Raw genomic sequence first — 20,604 nt, 5'->3', positions numbered from 1 at the left:
TGGCTTTGACAAGGTAAAAGTATTTCTTCCTTTCAATTTTCTTCTTATAATTATTTATTTCATTCTTTTATAATATGTCTTGTTATTATTTTTTTTAAACAAGGAAATTCAGAAAATATACAAATATTATTTTGTTCTATAGGTTGGTGATGCAAGGGTGAAGCTAAAGTTACTTCGCGTCGCTTGCTATGCGAAGTCAAATTTATCGATGAAAACAAGAAAAGAAAGTAATTATGATTTCACCAAACACTTTGACATAATCATCCTAGATATTACTTTAATCCCAATAAAGGAGTAATCGTCAATCAAATTATATCCCAATAATTCATCATCAACATATTCATTAAGAGTACACACTTTATGAGATTGATTAAATTAATTAATGTTTATTGAGGTTCGATTTTTGCACGGATTTTGCACATACGAAAAGATAGCGAGTTATTTATTTTGATGCTTGTATAATGTCTGATATTTTTATCTTTATCTCTTTTTTTCTTTTTTCTTTTTTTAATTTTTTTTATTGGAGGAAAGGAGTTGAATTACTTTTCTTTCATGTTGAGGTGACTAAAAGGAATGGATTTGACAAGGTAAAAATATTTCTTTCTTTCAATTTTATTCTTATAATTATTGGAAAAATTACATAAATATACAAGTTAACTATTATTTATTACATAATATCCCTATTTTGAAAAGTAATTAAAAATATTCTATATTCATTACACAAAATCTCTTTCTTTTATTATTTCTCTCTCTTCCGTCTTATACATTCCAAATATCCAAGTTTTGCTCCAACTTTGTTCTCCTTATTCTTCGTCTAAATTCAAGCTTATGTGATTTGAGGGTTTCAAAAATTTTTCAGTTATCAAGCATTAACTGAACAAAGTGATTAACTTCATCACCTTCTTCATTTAATTTTGAGTTTTTTTTCAACTTTACCAAATCAAAAATTATTCTGATTTTTTCTTTGTTCTGATTAATTTTGAGGTTTGTTGTTCTGATTTACCAAACAACAATTTCCGTTGTTGGTTAGTTCTAAAATTATCGAAACGTTAATACAAATTTTCCTATACGTTATTAGTTTATTTTAAGTTGTTACTATTATGTATCGTGTCAGCGTATTTGTTAAATTCATATGTATAGGAAATATTGCTTCTTTTAGTTTGAAGAATACCCTATACATTTGACTGTTAGCCCGTTATTGTAATTACTTATGTATTTTAACTGCTTATACATAGGTCAGTTATGTATTAGTGAGCTTTAAATAGTTGAAAATCAAAGTAATTTTGTTGTATTGGATAGTTTATTCGTAAATGTGTTTTGTATAGGGAGTGCGGCCTGTATAAACCATCAAAATTTCTTATACATTAAGTAACTTTTAAAAACGGGTAGACTATTGTATTGTAACTGCTCATACATAGAAACGTATGTATGAGGAAACTAATAACATGATTATTTAGCATGTTAATCAAACATGAATTATATATATATATATATATATTCATACATTTTGTGTTGTGATGTTTCATGCTTTTTTTCAATTTGAATTACGGTTACTATTTTTAAGCCTCCACAAAATTTGTACATTAATTACTGCTGTTAATTAAGTTAGAAAATAATGGTGTCTGATTCTATTTCCTTAATTTTAGGTAAAACGGTTTACCTCATACATTGCTCTAACTTATAAGGTACAATGACATGTATTTGCATTTTTCAAAATCTGGGAGAGAGAAACTGAATATGGGATCTTATGTAATTACTTTCATTTAAGGTGGTATTTATGTTGTTTATACTTATTTATTTCATTCTTAATATATAAATATTGTTTTGTTCTGTAGGTTGGTGATGCGAGGATGAGGCAAAAATTGCTTCGTGTCGCTTGCTATGCGAAGTCAAGTTATTGATGAAAACAAGAAAAAAAAGTAATTATGATTTCACCCACCACTTTGGTGTTATCGTCCCAGACATTACCTCTATCCCAATGAAGGAGTAATTGTCAACCAACTTATATCCCAATAATTCATTATCAACATATTCTTTAAAAGTACTCACTTTATAAGATTTGACTAAATTAATTAATGTCTATTGAGGTTCGGCTCTTGCACGAATTTCACACATACGAAAAGCTTTATTGCATCGAGCTATCCTTTTTAATGCTTGTATAATGTCTGATATTTCTATCTTTATCTTTTTTTTTCTTTTTATTTTTTTTATTGGAGCAAAGGAGTTGAATTACATGTTTAGGTGACTAAAAGGGGTGACTTTGACAAGGTAAACATATTTCTTCCTTTTAATTTTCTTTTTATAATTATTTATTTCATTCTTATATAATACATCTTGTTATTATTATTTTTTTAAAACAAAGAAATTCAGAAAATATACAAATATTATTTGTTTTATAGGTTGGTGATGCGAGGGTGAAGAAAAAATTACTCTGTGTCGTTTGCCGTGTGAAGTAAAACTTACCGATGAAAACAAATAAACAAAGTAATTATGATTTCACCAACTAGTTTGGCGTTATCGTCCCTGTTATTACCTCAATTCCAATAAAGGAGTAATCGACAAGCAGATGATAATCATTCGTTTCAGGAAAAAATTATAGAATTTCGTGCAAATTATGTAAGATTAGTTTGTTATTTTATCTCTAATAGATGGTCATAACTTTATCTCGGTTCGAACACTACTAAGGGGTCCACTAAAAAAAGGACAATTCGGTACATTAAACTTCCAATGTGCGCAGCGTTCAAAGAAAAACCTGACCACAAAGATCAACTAAGAGGTCGACTAGAGATAAGAAATTATTGAAGAAACAACAAATGACGTTCTAGGAAATGCCTCATGTAGTGTGATACTTTTGGGACTTCTTAGATTCAACTAATGGACTTATTTGGGCTTTTTGGATTTGCTAAGGGATTATTGGGCCTCTACATTTCGTAGTCCATAATCTATTTGGTACTAGTCCAACAAAATTTTGAGTTATATATGTTATTTCCATCGAAGTGACTAATATATTAAACTTTGGTACGTTGAATAAGAGTAATAATTTCGAGAAAAATAATGAGATTAACTTTATCCCTTACTTGATTTGAGAAATTAACTAATTTTGAAATTATTTTGGATATTCTTTTTCTCTATATCTAACCATTGTTATAACCATCCAAACTGCGTCAAAACAAGATTCTCATATTTATGACCATTGTTGGCAGGCAAAATGATGTACTTAATTTGAAGTTTCACAAATTTTCAGAGTAACCGTTGTAATCTGTTGTCAACTATAAATAGCCAGTCATAATAAAGTGAACTTAGTATCGTAAAGTACAAAATATGTTACCAACTACAATAAGTTAAACTACACTCAACAACTTCATTTAAATTAAAACAGACTTAATATAAAAATTCGTTTGTATCATTGGTGATATAAGTTAAATACAGTAATATATACTGTTTCTCACACACAAAAAAAACTAAAAAAATTACTTACTTGTAATAAAATGACAGAATTTTGCATAATTGCAATTAATTTTCCGTTTAGAATAATATAGGATAATGCGAATTTAGTCTAAAGTTGTGTTGTGCCATATCATATCATATAGTTGAAAGGCTGTAAATTAATCCCAAATGTACATTTTTATTTGAATAAAAGCATAAGATAATAATAAAAAAAATGAGTGACATAGGAGCATTATCCCAAAGAAAATGTTAACCACCCAAACTTGCTCACATTTGAAAGGCTCAACGAATTTATATATTTTATGGTTTTCATTAATGAATTAATGTCATTTCCTACCACCCTTTTTCCTCAAGGTAACTAAAAAAACGAAGAGACTTACTAGCATCGAATATTATTAAATTAATGTAATTTTAATAAAATAAATATATATTATTTAATTGTGATCATGTTTTTTCAATACATGTCATGAATTCATTATCAACATATTAATTAATTTTTTTCGCTTTTCTTTTAAAGAAAATTTGACATGTTTTAAGTTTTTTTTTATTTAATTTAATTTAATTTAATTTTTTAAATAAAGAAGCACAAGATGAAAAGGATGAAGAGTATGTGATCGATTTGACTTGTCTCTTTTTTTCCTCCCCATTTTTGTCAGTGTAATTCAAAATTTAACAAAGGTAGGCTAATAAAAAAAGGAAGGAAAAAATGTGCGAAAAATATCTGTACTTAGGCAAAATTCGCAGTTACGCATCCTAACTTTGCGGGGGGTCCTATGACCTCCTAAGACTATTTTTACCGTATTTAACTGGTATATATTTGCCCCTTATCAAACATTTTTTCCTTACGCGTTCAATGTGCGTGAAATACACGCAGTGATCCAAGTGTCAAATATATGTCAGTTAAATACGGTAAAAAATAATTTAGGGGATCATAGAACCCCCCAAAGTTCAGAATGCGTAACTATAAATTTCGCCAAAATATAAGTATTTTTCGCACCTTTTTTCCAAAAAAGAATTTAAAATTTTATGTATTAACGATTAGGAAGTATTCATACAATAAAGTTATTTATTATTATTTTTTGTCCTAATTTATGTAATATATTTTCTTAGTCCATTTATTCAAAATAAAATCTTATTATTTGAAATCAATTTAATTTAATCAGTCATTCTCACTTCCCGTGTCATATCTACCATAGAGGCACTCCCATATTGTCCCGAACTTTCATTCCTAGTCCTATTAATCTTAGTATTCCTATATATCTATTTCAACATCTTTATTTATGCTATTTTTATCTTCTTGACGGGTAAGTTTTTGGACAACCAACACTTTACTCTATACAATATAATTGGTCTAACAACTTTATAATAATAACATTTAAGGCATACTGATATATTTTTATAACACAAGACATGAGCCTCCAGCATTTTAGTCACTTCCGCTCGAAATTGATGTGTAACATCATCGTTGGTCTCCCGATTTCTTGGATTATAGATTCAAGATATTTGAAACCTTTTCTCTTGGAGCTGACCTGTGTTTCGAATCTCACTTTCATATTTGTTTCATAAGTCATATTACTAAGCATGATATTTAAGTACCCTGTCTTAATCTTATTCAACCTAAATTCTTTAGACTTTAAAGTTTATCTCTAAATCTTCATTTATAGTTAACTCAATCACGTCTTGTCAATCAATACCATGTCATTTGTAAATAAATGAAATGGATACAAGTAAATTTCTTCATAAATTTTTTGGTGACGTGATAAAGATGTTAATTCATGTCGGACAAGAGGGTAAAAAAATTGATGATCAAAAGCGATAGTTGACCAACAAATATTGCGGTGAAATGATAAATAATCTTTCATTCTTAAATTAGAGATCTCATATTCAAACTCTAAACATAAAACTAGACTTTATTAGGGCACATGTAATCTCTAATTTAAAACTCTGACTTTAATACGAATATTGAATACCGAATAAAAGTTCAAAAAAGGGGCCAATTCTAGTTATAGGTACGTAAGCAGCAGAGCTCAAAAAGAACCTGCAGGATATATTCACCTATATTGTACGATAAAGATTTGATCAGAACCTATTAATTACTAATGCTTTTATTTAAAACAAAAGCAACATAGGTTAGCATATAACATAGCATATAGCATAGCATTGCGTTGGACTTGGAGAGAATTGTACAGACACTTTCAAGTACACTTTGGACAACACAATAAATAAGAATGATTCAGATAAAAAGAGAAAAAAATACAGACTTTTAATCAATGAAATTATCTTATTAGCTAGTGAAAAGTAAATGTACTTTGCCTTTTCACACTCAGATTCAATAGCTTTTGAGAGACATTTTTGAGTGAAGGGTCAAATAGAGGGGTTATTAGGTAAACGGGATAAGGTGGAATATATCAAGACTAAGCCTGATATAAGATTGAAGCTCCATCATCTAGCAAATATTGTATAAATCTTATTTAAGACTTAATCTAGGGATGTTCCATCCTATCCCATTCAATTTGAGAATTTTTATCCCATTTCTTAAGTGGGACAAATAATCCAGGGATTAATCGTAGGATAATTTAGTTCTCATGTCAAATGACCACTTAAAAGTATTTTTTTGAGCTTCAAATATGAATTATTAGGATTTAGATGTGTGAGTTTTTTATCTGAATCATCATCAAGAATTTACCGAACCACACAATTATCAACTGTTCACTTTTTCTACCTGAACAAATGGAAATATTTCAGGTTGAACTTACACGGCGTAACAGTTCAAGTATAACAACAACAACATACTTAGTATAATTCCACAAACTGAGGTTTGTGGAGAGTAGAATATACCGGACCTCACCTCTACCTCAAAGATAAATAACCTGTTTCCGATAGACTCTTACTCCATAACAGTTCAAGTATGAAACTAAAAAAACTAGAACAACTCACCTCTGTTTTCTTGATCCTTTTAACTCATTTTTTTTTCTTTGTTTTGCTATGAAGAAGATGCCAAAGTTAAACAAACTCTCTGCACATAACATAACCGTTGTTTGACCTTTTAACACTTGTCTATAACTTTCTGATCATTTCACCAACTTGTTTTCCTTAAATACCCCAAATTTTCTAAGTTTTATTCATTACTTCTTTCATTCATTTGCTTCTGTTTCTCCATTATTCAGCTTTCTTTGTTTCATCTGTTTCTTGATTTCCCGGTGGTACGATGATGTCTCAGGCAGCTATTATTCCAACACCAATGGCATCACATGAGAAAATTGTGAATGATCCAACTCTCTTCATGGAGTGCCTCAAGAATTTTCACTCTGTTTTGAGTACAAAGAACACGTAAGCAACTCTTTTTTTCTTCCGAGCTTTCACCTTTTTTGTATTTTTTTGTTAACTCGAACTGATAATCTTAAAGGTGGAGGTAAAATATTATTATTATTTTTTTCTCTTTTTTACTATTCGGAATAAGGTTGAAGGTGTTGTGTGCTGCTTACCACTAGAGCAACCCCTCTTATTACGTAAGCTAACCTTTTTTTAAAGAAAAGTTATATTCCTCAAAGCTTTAATTTTTTTTGTTTTCTTGATAACTAGAACCGTATATTTTTTAAGTTATAGGTGTAGGATACTGATCATATGAGCAACCCCTTTTATTACATAAACAACTTTTTTTAAGAAAAGTTCCTCGGAGCTTCTACCTTTTTATTTTGATGGAAGGTGACATTCTTCCTCTCTGACGAATTTCTAAAAATAGAAGAAATACACAAAAAATCAAAGGGATAAAAGAATATACATAATAATTTTAACTTTTTAATATGATATAATTTTCCAAAGAAGATGATTCAGATGAATTGGTGTCTCGGTAGTTCCGCCACTAATGGGGTGGATTCATTCATGAGTTGACCATGTATATTTTAAAAGCACTTACTTTATAAAGTTTGACTTAATTAATTAATGTCTGTTGTGGTTTGATTCTTTTCGGAATTTCATGTAGTGTACACTGTGCCTTTTAATCGTTGATTTATTCTCTTTTTTATTTTTGATTTAATTAAGGATTCCTGTGATTGGAGGAAAGGAGCTTGATTTGCATGTCTTATATGTTGAGGTGACAAAAAGGGGTGGCTTTGACAAGGTAAAAATGTTTCTCCTTTTATTTTCTTCTTCTACTTCTTATTTGTTTCATATATGATATATCTTGTTATTTATTTTCTTTTATTAAAAAGAACAAAACTAAGAAATACAAATATTATTTTGTTGTATAGGTTGTAGCTGAGAAGAAATGGAGAGAAGTGAGTTCTGTATTTAGCTTTTCTCCAACCACAACAAGTGCTTCATATGCATTGAGGAAACATTATTTCACTTTGCTTCATCACTTTGAACAAGTTTACTTCTTCAGGCATAATTTTCCAGGTTAGTACGATTTCATATGTGTTAATTTCTTTTGTACTAAATATATAGATATATTTCCACATCAATGTTCTATTTGTTTTGCTATGTCATAACGTTTGTATGTATGCGATAACGTTTATATTCCCTTGTATATTTAGGATCAAGGTGTTTCCAAGCAGAAGGGACAATTGATGCCAAATTTGATTGTGGTTATTTTGTGTCCATGAAAATGGGATCTGAAGTTCTTAGTGGAGTACTTTATCATCCCCACCAACAAGCTCCATCATCTTCTTCAAAATTAGCTGCACAAAATTGCAATGCGGTTGTACCTTACAATGCACCACGTCACCACCATACTGGGCGGAGGAACAGGAGGAGGAAAAATGGTGATCCTAATCACCCAAAAGCTAACAGGAGTGGATACAACTTCTTCTTTGCGGAAAAACATGCCATGCTCAAATCTCTTTATCCGCATAAAGAGAGGGAATTCACAAAAATGATTGGAGAATCTTGGAATAATCTTTCTCCTGAGGAAAAAATGGTAATCATATTCAAATCAACCATTTAGTATATTCTGAATACTGAAAATTCATCATAAATTTAGAATGATAAACTAATTATTACGTAATATTGGACCGTGGTCTTTCAATGAGCGACATGGATAGTAAAGATTCATAAGTCGATCCATCTTGTTTGGGATTATCAAGCTCGAGCAATAAAACAAAAATTATATTTTTTAGTGACAGTGAGAGAGAGTGATAATGATTGTTAATCTATACATACAGGTCTATCAAAACTATGGAGTGAAAGACAAGGAAAGGTACCAGAAGGAACTGAAAGAGTATAAAGAAAGAAAGATGACCGAATCAGCTTCCTACTAAAGGTGATCGACTGGCAGAAGAAAAAGAGAAGGAGAATAGTCTTGACATCAACTTGTAAATTGTTGTATCGTAGTGTAGTTTCAAAGCTGTAGCTTATTCTGAGGATCAAAACTTTGTTATAACTTATGTAGGATAGTTCAAAACTATTTTCCAAGTGAAGTTTCTCAAAACATTTGTTTTCCTAGACTAATTCTCTTGCTTATAGATGGTTATGTTTCAAACTTTGGTGATCACTTCAAAAACTCTACCATAATTAAAAAATATAGGATCCCCCCTCCCAAAAAACTAAAAATAAAAATTACCCCTTTGTATTAGCACCCACCCTTTTTGCTCGTTGAAGGGAATGAGGGGTGCTTATCATTCGAATTATCCCTCTCGTCCACCAAAAAATAATCTATTTTTGGCATGAGGATGTAATTGCTTGTAGGAGTTATGCATAGTCCACATTGCCATGAATCAATTTTTCTTTGTTTTTCTATGAAAGAAGAAGCCAATGTTTTAACTCTCGTGTAAAAATCTCTGATACTTTCATCTAAAATGGTCTAATTTGTATTCACTACCTCTTTTACTGCTTGGCTTCTGTTTCACCGGTTTCTTAATTTTATTCTTACATTCTTTCTCTTATAGACGCAATAGACAATGGTATAGTTGGATTTTCACTTACATTTTTTTTTTAAATAGACAAAAATATCAAAGGTATAAAATAAATATATACAAATAATCATAATTTTTTTATGTAGTATAATTTTATGACGAAGATGATTCAGATGAATCCACGCCTCCCTAGTTTTGTCAATAACGAGGTGGATTTAATTATGGGTTGACCCTATATATTTTAAAAGTACTTACTTTATAAGGTTTGAGTAAATTAATTAATGTCTATTGAGGTCCGACTCTTGCACGGATTCCGCACATAAGGAAAGCCTTATTGCACCGAGCTACCCCTTTTAATGCTCGTATAATGTCTGATCTCTCTCTCTCACTCGGTTTACTTAAGGGTTTCTGTGATTGGAAGGAAGGAGCTTGATTTACATGTTGAGAAGACTAAAAGGGGTGGCTTTGACAAGGTAAAAGTATTTCTTCCTTTTAATTTTCTTCTTATAATTATTTTTTTCATCCATATATGCATCTTGTTATTATTATTTTTTAAATGGTTGAGAAGACTAAAAGGGGTGGCTTTGACAAGGCAAAAGTATTTCTTCCTTTTAATTTTCTTCTTATAATTATTTATTTCATTCATATATACATCTTGTTATTATTTTTTTTTATAAAACCAAAGAAATTCAGAAAATATACAAATATTGTTTTGTTGTATAGGTTATAGCAGAGAAGACATGGAGAGAAGTGAGTTCAGTATTCAAGTTTTCTCCAACCACACCAGTGCTTCATATACATTGAGGAAACATTATTTCACTCTGCTTCATCAATTGAAACAAGTTTACTTCTTTAGACATGAAGTTTTGAATGATATGTTTCCAGGTTAGTAAGATTTCATCTGTGTTAATTTCTTTTGTACTAAATATATAGATATATTTTCACAACAATGGTCTATTTGTTTTGGTATGCAATAACGTTTGTATGTATGTGATAACATTTTGTGTGTTATTACTAGGCTAAGACATATTTAATTTTCACCTCGATTGATTATTCTGAGTCTAATCTTTCTTTGTTCTAATACGGGAGTAACTACACGAGCTGCTTTTTACCATGTGTCATATATTATGAAGTCAAGATACTCTCTCCCTCCCAAATTTTCTAATTTAATTTCCCATTTTACTTGTCTTTTTTTATTAATCAAGACAAGACAATTTTTTTTTTTTCATGTTTTACCCTTTGCACTAATTTCTTTTTCTTCAAATTAAAATATAAACATCATTTAATGGGGGTACTATGGTAAGCTAGACATGTTATTAATTATTTTTCTTAATCAATGTGTCATATCAATTTGGGATGGGTAATTTGAGATGGAGGGAGTACTTTTAAGAGACGTGTCATGAAATAACTCCTTAAATTTTGATGCATCTATTAAAATCATTTAATAATAGTAATTGAAAGTGTTATTTGACCAAATTGCACGTTTTATAAGAAATAACTAGTTCAAGGATTTTGATTATGTATGTGATAACATTTGTGTGTTATTACTAAGCTAGACATAGTCAATTTTTACCTTGATTCCCAAGTCTCTTCTTTTCCCGTTCTCATTGAGGAGTAGCTACACGAGCTACTTTTTGTCATGTGTCATATGACATGAGGGCGAGATATTTTTAAAGACGTGTCAAAGTATAACTCCTCCAGTTTTGACATATCTATCAAAAAAATATTTAATAATAGTTTATTTGACTATATTACACTTTCTAAGAAATAACTAGTTCTAGAATTTTGATCTTTATTTAGTACTAGGCCAGATTCCCCCCCCCCCCTCCCCCCACCAATTTACTCTGATATGCGTTAATATTTGAGTTATATTATTAGACTAAAATTTTTCATTTTTCACCTCGATCTTTCCAAGTCTCCTCTTTCTCCATTCTCATCAAGGAAAGCTACTTTCGGCCATACGTAATATGACATGAGACCGATGTTAGTTTTGGCTCATTTGTCCCACATCGGAAAATTAACATTTTTGGAGGAGGTTTTGAACTAATAAAAAGAAACTCTACCTCCTCCATTTGTATCATCCCAAAATCATCTCTTCTTCCACAATTAATAAAAATATTGGGTGGTCGGAGATTAAGCCTAATTGGCTGAACTCCGTTACCAAATTTTTTAGTGTCTTTATTTTTAGTATTCAATATTATTTGTCGGGTATTTCTTTTGTTGTTTTGTTTTAGTGGAAAAATTGCCTGATTTTCCTATGAACAAGACACTTGTGGAGAAAATGCGTTGTATGTTGTCTAACGCTCAATATCTCGTCAATTATTTGCCATCATCTACTATAGGTGGCAAAACTCCATTAGAAGAATGGTCTGGAAAACCTGTAATTGATTATGATACTTTGCATGTTTTTGGTTTTATTACATATTATCATGTGATTGAATCAAAATTGGATCCACGAGTAAAGAAGGCTCTTTTTATGGGCTTCAATGCTGGAGTTAAGGGGTACCGTTTATGGTGTCTTGAGGCAAAGAAGACAATTATCAGCAGGGATGTTACCTTTGATAAATCTGCCATATTGAATAAGGTAAATCTAGAGAAAGCTGATAGTACTATGAAGCAGGTGAAGAGTAATCCAAAGTAGGTGGAGTTTAAGAAGACAGTGGTGACCCCAGCATAAAGCACTATTACTGATTCTACTATGGCAGAAGAAGAGTCAAATAAGGAAGAGGTTCCGACCCAATAACCTCTTCAGCAATCAGAACCAATTGTAGTTAGAAGACAGAGACAAAAAATTCAGAAGCCTGCTCGTTTTAATAACATGGTAGCTTATGCACTTCCAGTTACTGAAGAAGATGTTCCATCCACCTACCCAGAGGCTATTCAAAGCACAGAAAGTGGCAGTTGGGCTGGTTCAATGGAAGAAGAAATGCAATCTCTTAAGAAGAACGAAACCTGGAAACTGACACAACTACGGGAAGGCGGAAAGGCAATTGGGTGCGAACGGGTATTTGTAAAGAAAGAAGGATTTCCTAACAAAGAAGGCATTCGCTACAAGGCAAGATTGGTGGCTAAAGGCTATGCTCTGAAGGAGGGAATTGATTATAATAAGGTATTTTCTTCAGTTGTAAAACATTCCTCTATTAGAATTTTGTTGGCCTGGGTAGCGCAGTTGAATTTGTATCTAGATCAACTTGATGTGAAGACCGCGTTCTTACATGGTGATTTGAAGGAGAAAATCTATATGACTCAGCCAGAAGGATATAAGGTTGCTGGTAAAGAAGCTTGGGTTTGCAAACTTAGCAAATCATTGTACAGACTGAAACAGTCTCCGAGAATGTGGTACAAATGATTTGACATGTTCATGAAGGGTCAAAAGTATAGGAGAAGAAAATACGATTATTGTGTGTATTTACGCAAACTTCAAGATGGTTCCTACATCTATTTACTCTTATATGTTGATGATATGCTGATTGCAGCAAAGTTCCAAGTTGAGATTAATAGGTTGAAGGCTCAAATGAGTAAAGAGTTTGAGATGAAGAACTTGGGGGAAGCCAAGAAAATTCTCGGCATGGAGATAAATAGAGATAGAGAGAAGGGAAAACTTTGACTGTCACAGAAGCAGTATTTGAAGAAGGTACTATAACATTTTGGTATGCATGATGATTCATAACCTATAAGTACCCCACTTGCTCCTCATTTGAAACTGAGTAGCAAATTATCTCCGACAACTGATGAAGAGCGAGAATACATGGCAAAAGTCCTGTATGCAAATGCAGTTGGAAGCTTAATGTATGCAATGGTATGTACAAGACCAGATATTTCACAAGCTGTTAGTATTGTTAGAAGGTACATGCATGATCCGGGAAAAGGTCATTGGTAAGCTGTGAAATGGATTCTGCGGTATCTACAAAATACCATAGATGTTGGATTGATATTCGAGCGGGATAAAACACTTGGTAAATGCATAGTTGGATATTATTTTTCTGATTATGCAGGTGATTTGGATAAGCGACGTTCTACAACTGGATATTTGTTACTTTAGCAAGGGCGGCAGTTAGTTGGAAGTTTACCTTGTAGTCTACAGTGGCTTTGTCTACAACAGAGGCAGAGTATATGACGATTACAGAGGCTGTGAAGGAAGCAATTTGGCTTCATGGGTTGCTTAAAAACTTGGGAGTTGGTCAGAGACAACTTGAGGTATATTCTGACAGTCAGAGTGCTATTCATTTAGCAAAGAATCAGGTCTTTCATGCACGGATGAAGCATATTGATGTTCGCTATCATTTTGTGTGGGAAATTCTCGAAGAGGAGGAGATATTTCTCCAGAAGATTCATACTACGGAGAATTTTGCAGATATGTTAACCAAGGTGGTTACAAGGGCTAAGTTTGAACACTGTTTAAACTTGTTTAATATCCTGCACATTTGAAGTTACCACCTCACGGCGCAAATTGGAAGCACCGAATTTTTTTTTTAATTATTTGTTTGTTTGAGCAGATTTGTATTTTGGTGGGATTGAAATTGAGCCAAGGTGGAGATTTGTTAGTTTTGGCTCATTTGTTCCACATCAAAAAATTAACATTTTTGGAGGAGGTTTTGAACTAATAAAAGAAACTCTACCTCCTCCATTTGTATCATCCCAAAACCTTCTCTTCTCCCACAATTAATAAAAACGTTGGGTGCTCGAAGATTAAGCCTAATTGGTTGAACTCCGTTATCAAATTTTCTGGTGTCTTTATTTTTAGTATTCAATATTATTTGTCGGGTGTTTCTTTTGTTGTTTTGTTTTAGTGAAAAAATTACCCGATTTTCCCAACAACCGAGATACTTTTAACATACGTTTCAACATATAACTCCTTAAGTTTTGACGCATCTATTGAAAACATTTAATAATTGTAATCGAAATTGTTATTTGACCAAATTGCACTTTGTATGGCTGGCAGAAAAAAAGGAGCAGGAGTTGTAGATCAACTTGTAAATTTTTTCATTGTAATGTAGTTTCAAAATTGCGGCTTTTTCTGTGGATCAAAACATTGTTTTTTCCTAGACTAATTCTCATGCTTATAAGATGATCTTGCTTATCAAAGTACTAGTTTTGGAATAGGTGCGTTGCATGAGTTATCTAGTGTTAATTACTTCATGCAAAATATCAAAAATTAGAAAATATTTGTTTTTCTAGACTAATTCTCATGCATATAAAATGGATTTGGTTATCAAAATACTAGTTTTGCAACACATGTGTTGCATGAGTTATCCAGTGTTAATTGCACCGTGCATAATTTCTTAAATTGATTCTTGAATTCTTAACTTTGTTTCCTCGTCGATCATTAGGATAATAGAAAGTAACAATAATCATTTAGCATCATGAGATCAACATGTATTTCATTGTACTATAGTTCCAAAACTGCAGCTCTTTCTATGGATCAAAACATTGTTATAGCTTATGTAAGATAGTCCAAAACTGTTCCAACAATGTAGTTTCTTTTACATTTGTTTTCGTAAACTAGTTCTTATGCTTATATGATGGTCTTTCTTATCAAGTTTTATATATTAACTATCATTTGTGTGACTTATCTATTTGAACTATCATCAAATGTTTATCAAACACACCTCAATAATCAGTTGTTCTCTTTTTTCTATCTGAACAGTTGTGATATTTTAGGTTAAAAAAAATGAACAACTGATAGTTCAGTACACAAATTAGTTTAATTTGTATTCATTACCTCTTTTATTGTTTGGCTTCTGTTTTCTCCATTACTAAGCTAGCTCTGTTTCACCGAATTCTTAATTTTCCGGTGAATATATAAGCAATTTCCAGTGGTATGATGATGTCTAGGCAACAATTGTTCCTACACCATTAGCGTCGCATGAGAAGATTGTGTCACGACCCGAGCCGAGGCCCTAGCCGTGATAGGTATCCTGAACCACGAAGGTCCGAGAAACCCCTTAGCATACGATCATAAGCATAACCAATAAGAAGTAAATGTACAGAAGATAAACAAAAATATGATAGGGCTTTTAGTGTAGTGAAAGAAAATACGTCATAACATCGATTCATAAAAATTAACATCCGTCTAAACCAGTCTATGAAGCCTTTACTGAGCTGAACATACTAGTCTGTCTAAACTAGGACAAGACCCCTGACTGGACCATAAAACAAATGAAACTAACATATGGATAGAATGCCTTTAGAAGTAAGGGAGTCTCACCAACTCTGACTATCTGAGGGAAATCTACTGCTGAGCTTGACCACGGGACTGTGCCTCAAAACCTGCATTATAAGGGTCAATACTTGAAAAGTACTGGTATGCAGAACTAACCTAAAATAACGCATAATTTATGCAAAATAATTGAGAGCATTGCGAAATCAATTTAGCATAATAGAGGTAAAACACACCGGCATGGTTAAAGAGTTTCAAACCATGAAGGTAAAAACATATACAACACTCTTTGTTTTACTTCTGAACTAGATTATACATCCTACATACATAGTACCCACGGACTATATGGGTCCGCCATTAGATCGTCGGTCAAGCCCCCACCCCAAATTTGTCGCAAGGGGTGGAGTACTGATATCTAATACACCACAGGACCGTCGCCAACTTACAATCCCTAATTCTAGGATATCTTAATCTCGTGTCGGCAAAATACAATTTTGAACAATGAGTTATCTGAACTCGCGCCTTCTTCGGGTAACCATCTAACTCTCTTTAATCTTAATTTTAGTCATTTAAAATCATGCTTCATGCTCAAAATGTTTATTCTTTTCATGTAAGAGGGCACTCCATTATAGGTATCGTCATACCTAGACTTGCAAGCCATATCATATAATATCAAATCCATAGCCCTTTTCATTCTAAAATATGTTATTGACCACCCAAAAGATTTAAACATCACGTGAGAGTTCTTATTTCAATTAGCATGTGAAACTTATGCAAAAATACTCTCTTTTTAATACTTTAACATGTGGTGGTCAATTCTCACATAAAACACATGCAGTTCTTCATTAGGAAATAATAACATTTAGAATAATAATCACCTTTTTAAAAAAATATGTAAAACAACCATGCTTAATAAATCAAGAGGAATTTAAAACTCAAGAATTATAATCATTCATAAAACAACCCTAACACCAGTCATACATAAATCTCATGATCGAAAAAGGGGACTCATAGTTCATGCTCTCAAACCCATTTCATAATTCATAACACGTTAAGACCATAAATTTCATCATGCAAGGGTGATTTCATAAATGATGCTCTTAAATCACTTTTCAAAACTCATAACATATGTACAAATGACTACAACTCAAGTTTATAGGAAAATCTCCTATTAATTTCATAATTTCATCAAACATGGATTCATGATGCATGCTCTTCAAATGGTTTCCAAAACTCATTAAATATACATACATATATATTTTCAAAAGTTGTTAAAACATTAGACTTATGCCCATGAGAATATGGATAGTCCCACATACCTTGAAATTAAAGAGAACATTGGGAAAATTGACCCTTGAAGCTTAAGTTCCTAAAATCCTAGGTGTTTTCTCCTTTCTTGCTTAAGAAATGAGGATTAGGAATTTAGTGAGGTGAAATAACGTGTTTATATAATAGCCTGTACTATTCTTAGCTTAGTGTAGCTTTTAGTTGCATGTATAAGGGGCTTAAGGCCTGGAATTTTCACTAAGTGTTGCGTATTTAGTCATTTTTTTGGGCCTCTGAACTTTTAAGATTTTTATTTTGGTCTTCCCGACCCCAAGACATTGGTTTTTGAGTTAATTCATGTTCAGAGAAGTAGGAAGTATGTCTTAGATTTTTCGAACAAGGTTTGGGGCATGTTTGGATCGTAAATCTAGTGGGTCACCATGATAAAACCGCATCGCAACCTTATTCCCGACTTCATATTTACCATGTCACAGAGAGGAAAATCAACTGCCGCAATTTGGACCACGTCGCGGTGAAGTTGTTGCGTCTAGTTCTATTTTAAGTAGTTGAGGGGCAATTGGGTCTTTCCCCCTCAACCCAAATCGTCCATAACATGAATTAGGACATCTATTAAGGAATTATTTTTCCTTCTTCTTCAATTCACACTCAAGAAAACCCTCCCTTTCCCCAAGAACAAAAATTCAACTCCTTTTCCCCCAAGTAATCTAGAAATCAAGTTCCTCAAGTTCAAGAACCTTCAAGAAAACATCAAGATTATGGTTTCATTCCCAAGTTAAGAAACTTAAGGTACGTGGAACTATCCTAAACTTCATGGGCATAAAAATTTATTCTTCAAACAAGCTTATAATATATATCTAGTTTCCTATACAAGATGGATTTTGAATTGGTTGAAGAACATGTATTGTAAATCCGTTTTAAGATGAAATCTTGCATAAACTATGAGATTATTTCCCCAAACCTAGTTTGTTTTCATGTATACATGTGTTATCAATTTGAAATCTATATGAGAGCAAGATTTATGTAAATTTCCTCTCTTGTTTCGAAACCTATTGTTTGACAATGTTATGAGTTGTTTACATGGATGGATTAAAAGATGAGTTTAAGTGTTTTTCCAAACATTTATGTATTGTTACTGCCTTATGAAAGAATTGAGAGGGGCTTTCCCTTGATTTATAAATGATCATAATTCCTAATAAAGAGCTTGCATGTAATGGATTGAAAAGATGACCACCCCTTGCCAAAGTTTCAAAAATAGAGTATTTTTCATGAGTTTTCATGTGTTTTGAATCTAAGACTCTCTCATGTTATGTTTAAAAGCTTGGTGGTCAAATGCCATGTTTTAATTGAAAGGATTAAATCATAATGTGATATGGCATATTTTTATATATGACTTGCAAGTCTTGGTATGGCGATAAAAAAAATAGACAATGCCATGAACGACTTAGAACAGAACAAAATACAGATTTTTCTCAGACTTCAGATAGTGATTTCAGTAAGATGCATGTTTCAAAAGGCCAAAAATGGCCTCTAAAAGAGTTAGGTGGTTACCCGAAGAAGGCACGAGTTCAGATAACTCATTGTCCAAAATTGTATTTTGTCGATACGGGTTTTATTATGTCACAAGATAGGGATTATACGCTAGCCTTATGCCATTTGGAGTATCAGATTTAGATACTCTAACCTTTGCGGAAAACTTGGGTTGGGGGCTTGAACATCGAGTCAAGGGCGGACTCCATATATCCCGTGGGATTGTAGATGTGTAGGGTGTACCACCTAACTCAGAAGTAAAACAAAGGGTTGAGCAGTGATTTGCAAAAATATTTTGAAGCTTATTGATTATGCCCATGTATTTCTAGTTATATTATGGTAAGTTGGTTACCAAAATTCTCTCACTTATTTTATATAAAATGTGTATTATTTTTTTGGATTACTCTATGTACCAGTACCTTTGTGTATTGACTCCTTATATTTTAGGTTTTGAGGCCCAGCCTCATGGTCCCGCTAAATAGTAGATTGTTATCAGACATTTAGAGTTGGTGAGTCTCCCTTACTTTGGAAGGCGTCTTGTTCACATGTGTTGATTTTCTTTTAATTTTAGTTCATGGTCCAGCCAGGGGTTTTGTCCCAGTTTTAGACAGATTATTGTTTTCAGTTCAATAAAGACTTCATAGACTTGTTATAGATTGTTTGGGATTTTTTTATTGACTTATGTCCCGCATTTGTTAAGTTGAAATAATAGAATTTCCATGTTTCCAGTTTACTTCCACATTATTATAATAGATGAGTTATGCTTATGATTACAAGTTAAGGGGTCTCTCAGGCCTTCAGGGTTTGGGATGCCCGTCGTGGCCAGGGCCTTGGTTTGGATCGTGTTAAATTTGGTATCAGAGCCTAGTCGCATAAAGTAGAGTCCTTTTTATGGGTTTATAGAGCGTCACACTTATGAGGAGGAAGCTACTAGGTGTTTAGGAATATTTCTCTTTCTTCATATTCTAGTTTGTGCTATAGAGTTTAAATATTCCCTAACTAATGGTTTCCTATATTTTAGAGATTGATCATGCCTCTCCATAGATCCAACGAGCAGAATACCCATGCTGAGGATGTCTGCCCTACTCATGGGATGAAAACCCATAATAGAGCTCGTACTCCAGAATTTATTGCTACTCCAGGGGTTCCTCCGATCGAGACCAGTCCACCTCGGGCTCCTCGGTCTGATATTAACCGTACCTAGCCTCCTTAGGGAGAAGTCTCAAATGTTGAGTCTGTCAATCCATCCATATGATTGCTTAGCTTGTGGCTTCTCAGTCCCTTTCGGTCTGGAGATGGTAGTTCTGTGCCCAGTTCATCTAAAATCACTCGGGTTGACCAATTCATGAATCTAAACCTACTCAACTTTACTGGCACAAGGGTTGAGGAGGACCCCCAAGGGTTTATTGATGAAATAGAGAAAATATTTAGAGTCATACATACTAGTAAGGTTGAATGGGTTGAGTTGGCAGTCTATCAGTTAAAGGACGTAGCTAACTAATGGTACAATAAGTGGGAAAATTTGAGGGGCGAGGATGCGGAACCTGCTTTATAGGGTGAGTTTGTAGAGACCTTCCTAGATTATTTATTTCCCAGGAGCTGAGGGAAGTAAAAGTTGAAGAATTCATGAATCTGAAACAAGGAAAGATGAGTGTCAAAGAGTATGCATTGAAATTCACTTAATTGTCCTGTTATACTCCAGAGTTTGGGCAACATGAGGTATCGCATGAAGAAGTTTGCATCTGGTCTCTCGAATAATTTGGTGTTAGAATGTAAGGGAGAACTGTTGAACAATGATATGGATTTCTCCAGGTTATCAGTACATATGCAGCAGGGAGAGGAGGAGAAGAAGAGGCAGGCAGAGGTAAGGTAAAAAGAAAGACAATCTAAGAGAGCTAGGTCTGCCGATCAGAATGTAAGTCAACATCAAGGTGGGAATTGGGATAACCAATGGTTTAAGAAGAAATTTTGGAGCAATTCTCAATCATCATCTAGTGCCCTGATGCCCAGACCTCCAGTTGATCGACAGTTTCATAATTATCAGCCTAGCAATGAGATGGCTGTGCAGGGTAATCAGTCCCAATGTAGTGTGGCTTAGTCGTACCGATTATTCCATAATATGGGACTTGCGGTAAGAATCACCTAGAAAAGTGTTAGTGGGGTAGGCTGGTGTTCTATACTTGCAGTCAGCCAGGTAATATTCAAAGAGACTGTTCTTTAGCTAGGGGAAATTTTGGAGGTACTAAGTCCCAGCCAAATTCCACAACTCCACCACCTAAGTGTAATACTTGATTTGGGGTCTACCTTGTCTTATGTGACCCCTTATATGGG

At 33.0% G+C, this 20,604-nt stretch overlaps 1 protein-coding gene and 1 long non-coding RNA gene across 2 annotated transcripts; both read left to right on the top strand.

The window, feature by feature from the left end:
- Positions 1-1,673: 1,673 nt before the first annotated feature.
- On the top strand, positions 1,674-3,144 carry LOC107850047. Its single transcript, XR_001668424.2, has 3 exons — positions 1,674-1,749; positions 1,836-2,268; positions 2,400-3,144. It is a non-coding gene; the product is annotated as an uncharacterized LOC107850047 (long non-coding RNA).
- Positions 3,145-6,339: 3,195 nt separating this feature from the next.
- On the top strand, positions 6,340-8,886 carry LOC107849693 (high mobility group B protein 9). Its single transcript, XM_016694251.2, has 5 exons — positions 6,340-6,777; positions 7,489-7,567; positions 7,698-7,845; positions 7,983-8,365; positions 8,610-8,886. Exons 1-5 carry the CDS (start codon positions 6,656-6,658, stop codon positions 8,703-8,705), a joined length of 828 nt encoding a protein of 275 aa, XP_016549737.2. The 5' UTR covers positions 6,340-6,655; the 3' UTR covers positions 8,706-8,886.
- Positions 8,887-20,604: the final 11,718 nt, after the last annotated feature.

Source organism: Capsicum annuum, chromosome 12 (assembly GCF_002878395.1).
Source record: "Capsicum annuum cultivar UCD-10X-F1 chromosome 12, UCD10Xv1.1, whole genome shotgun sequence".
NCBI lineage: Eukaryota > Viridiplantae > Streptophyta > Magnoliopsida > Solanales > Solanaceae > Capsicum > Capsicum annuum.
Note: the sequence above shows the minus strand (reverse complement) of the source record. Positions and strands in the feature narration are given on the sequence as shown.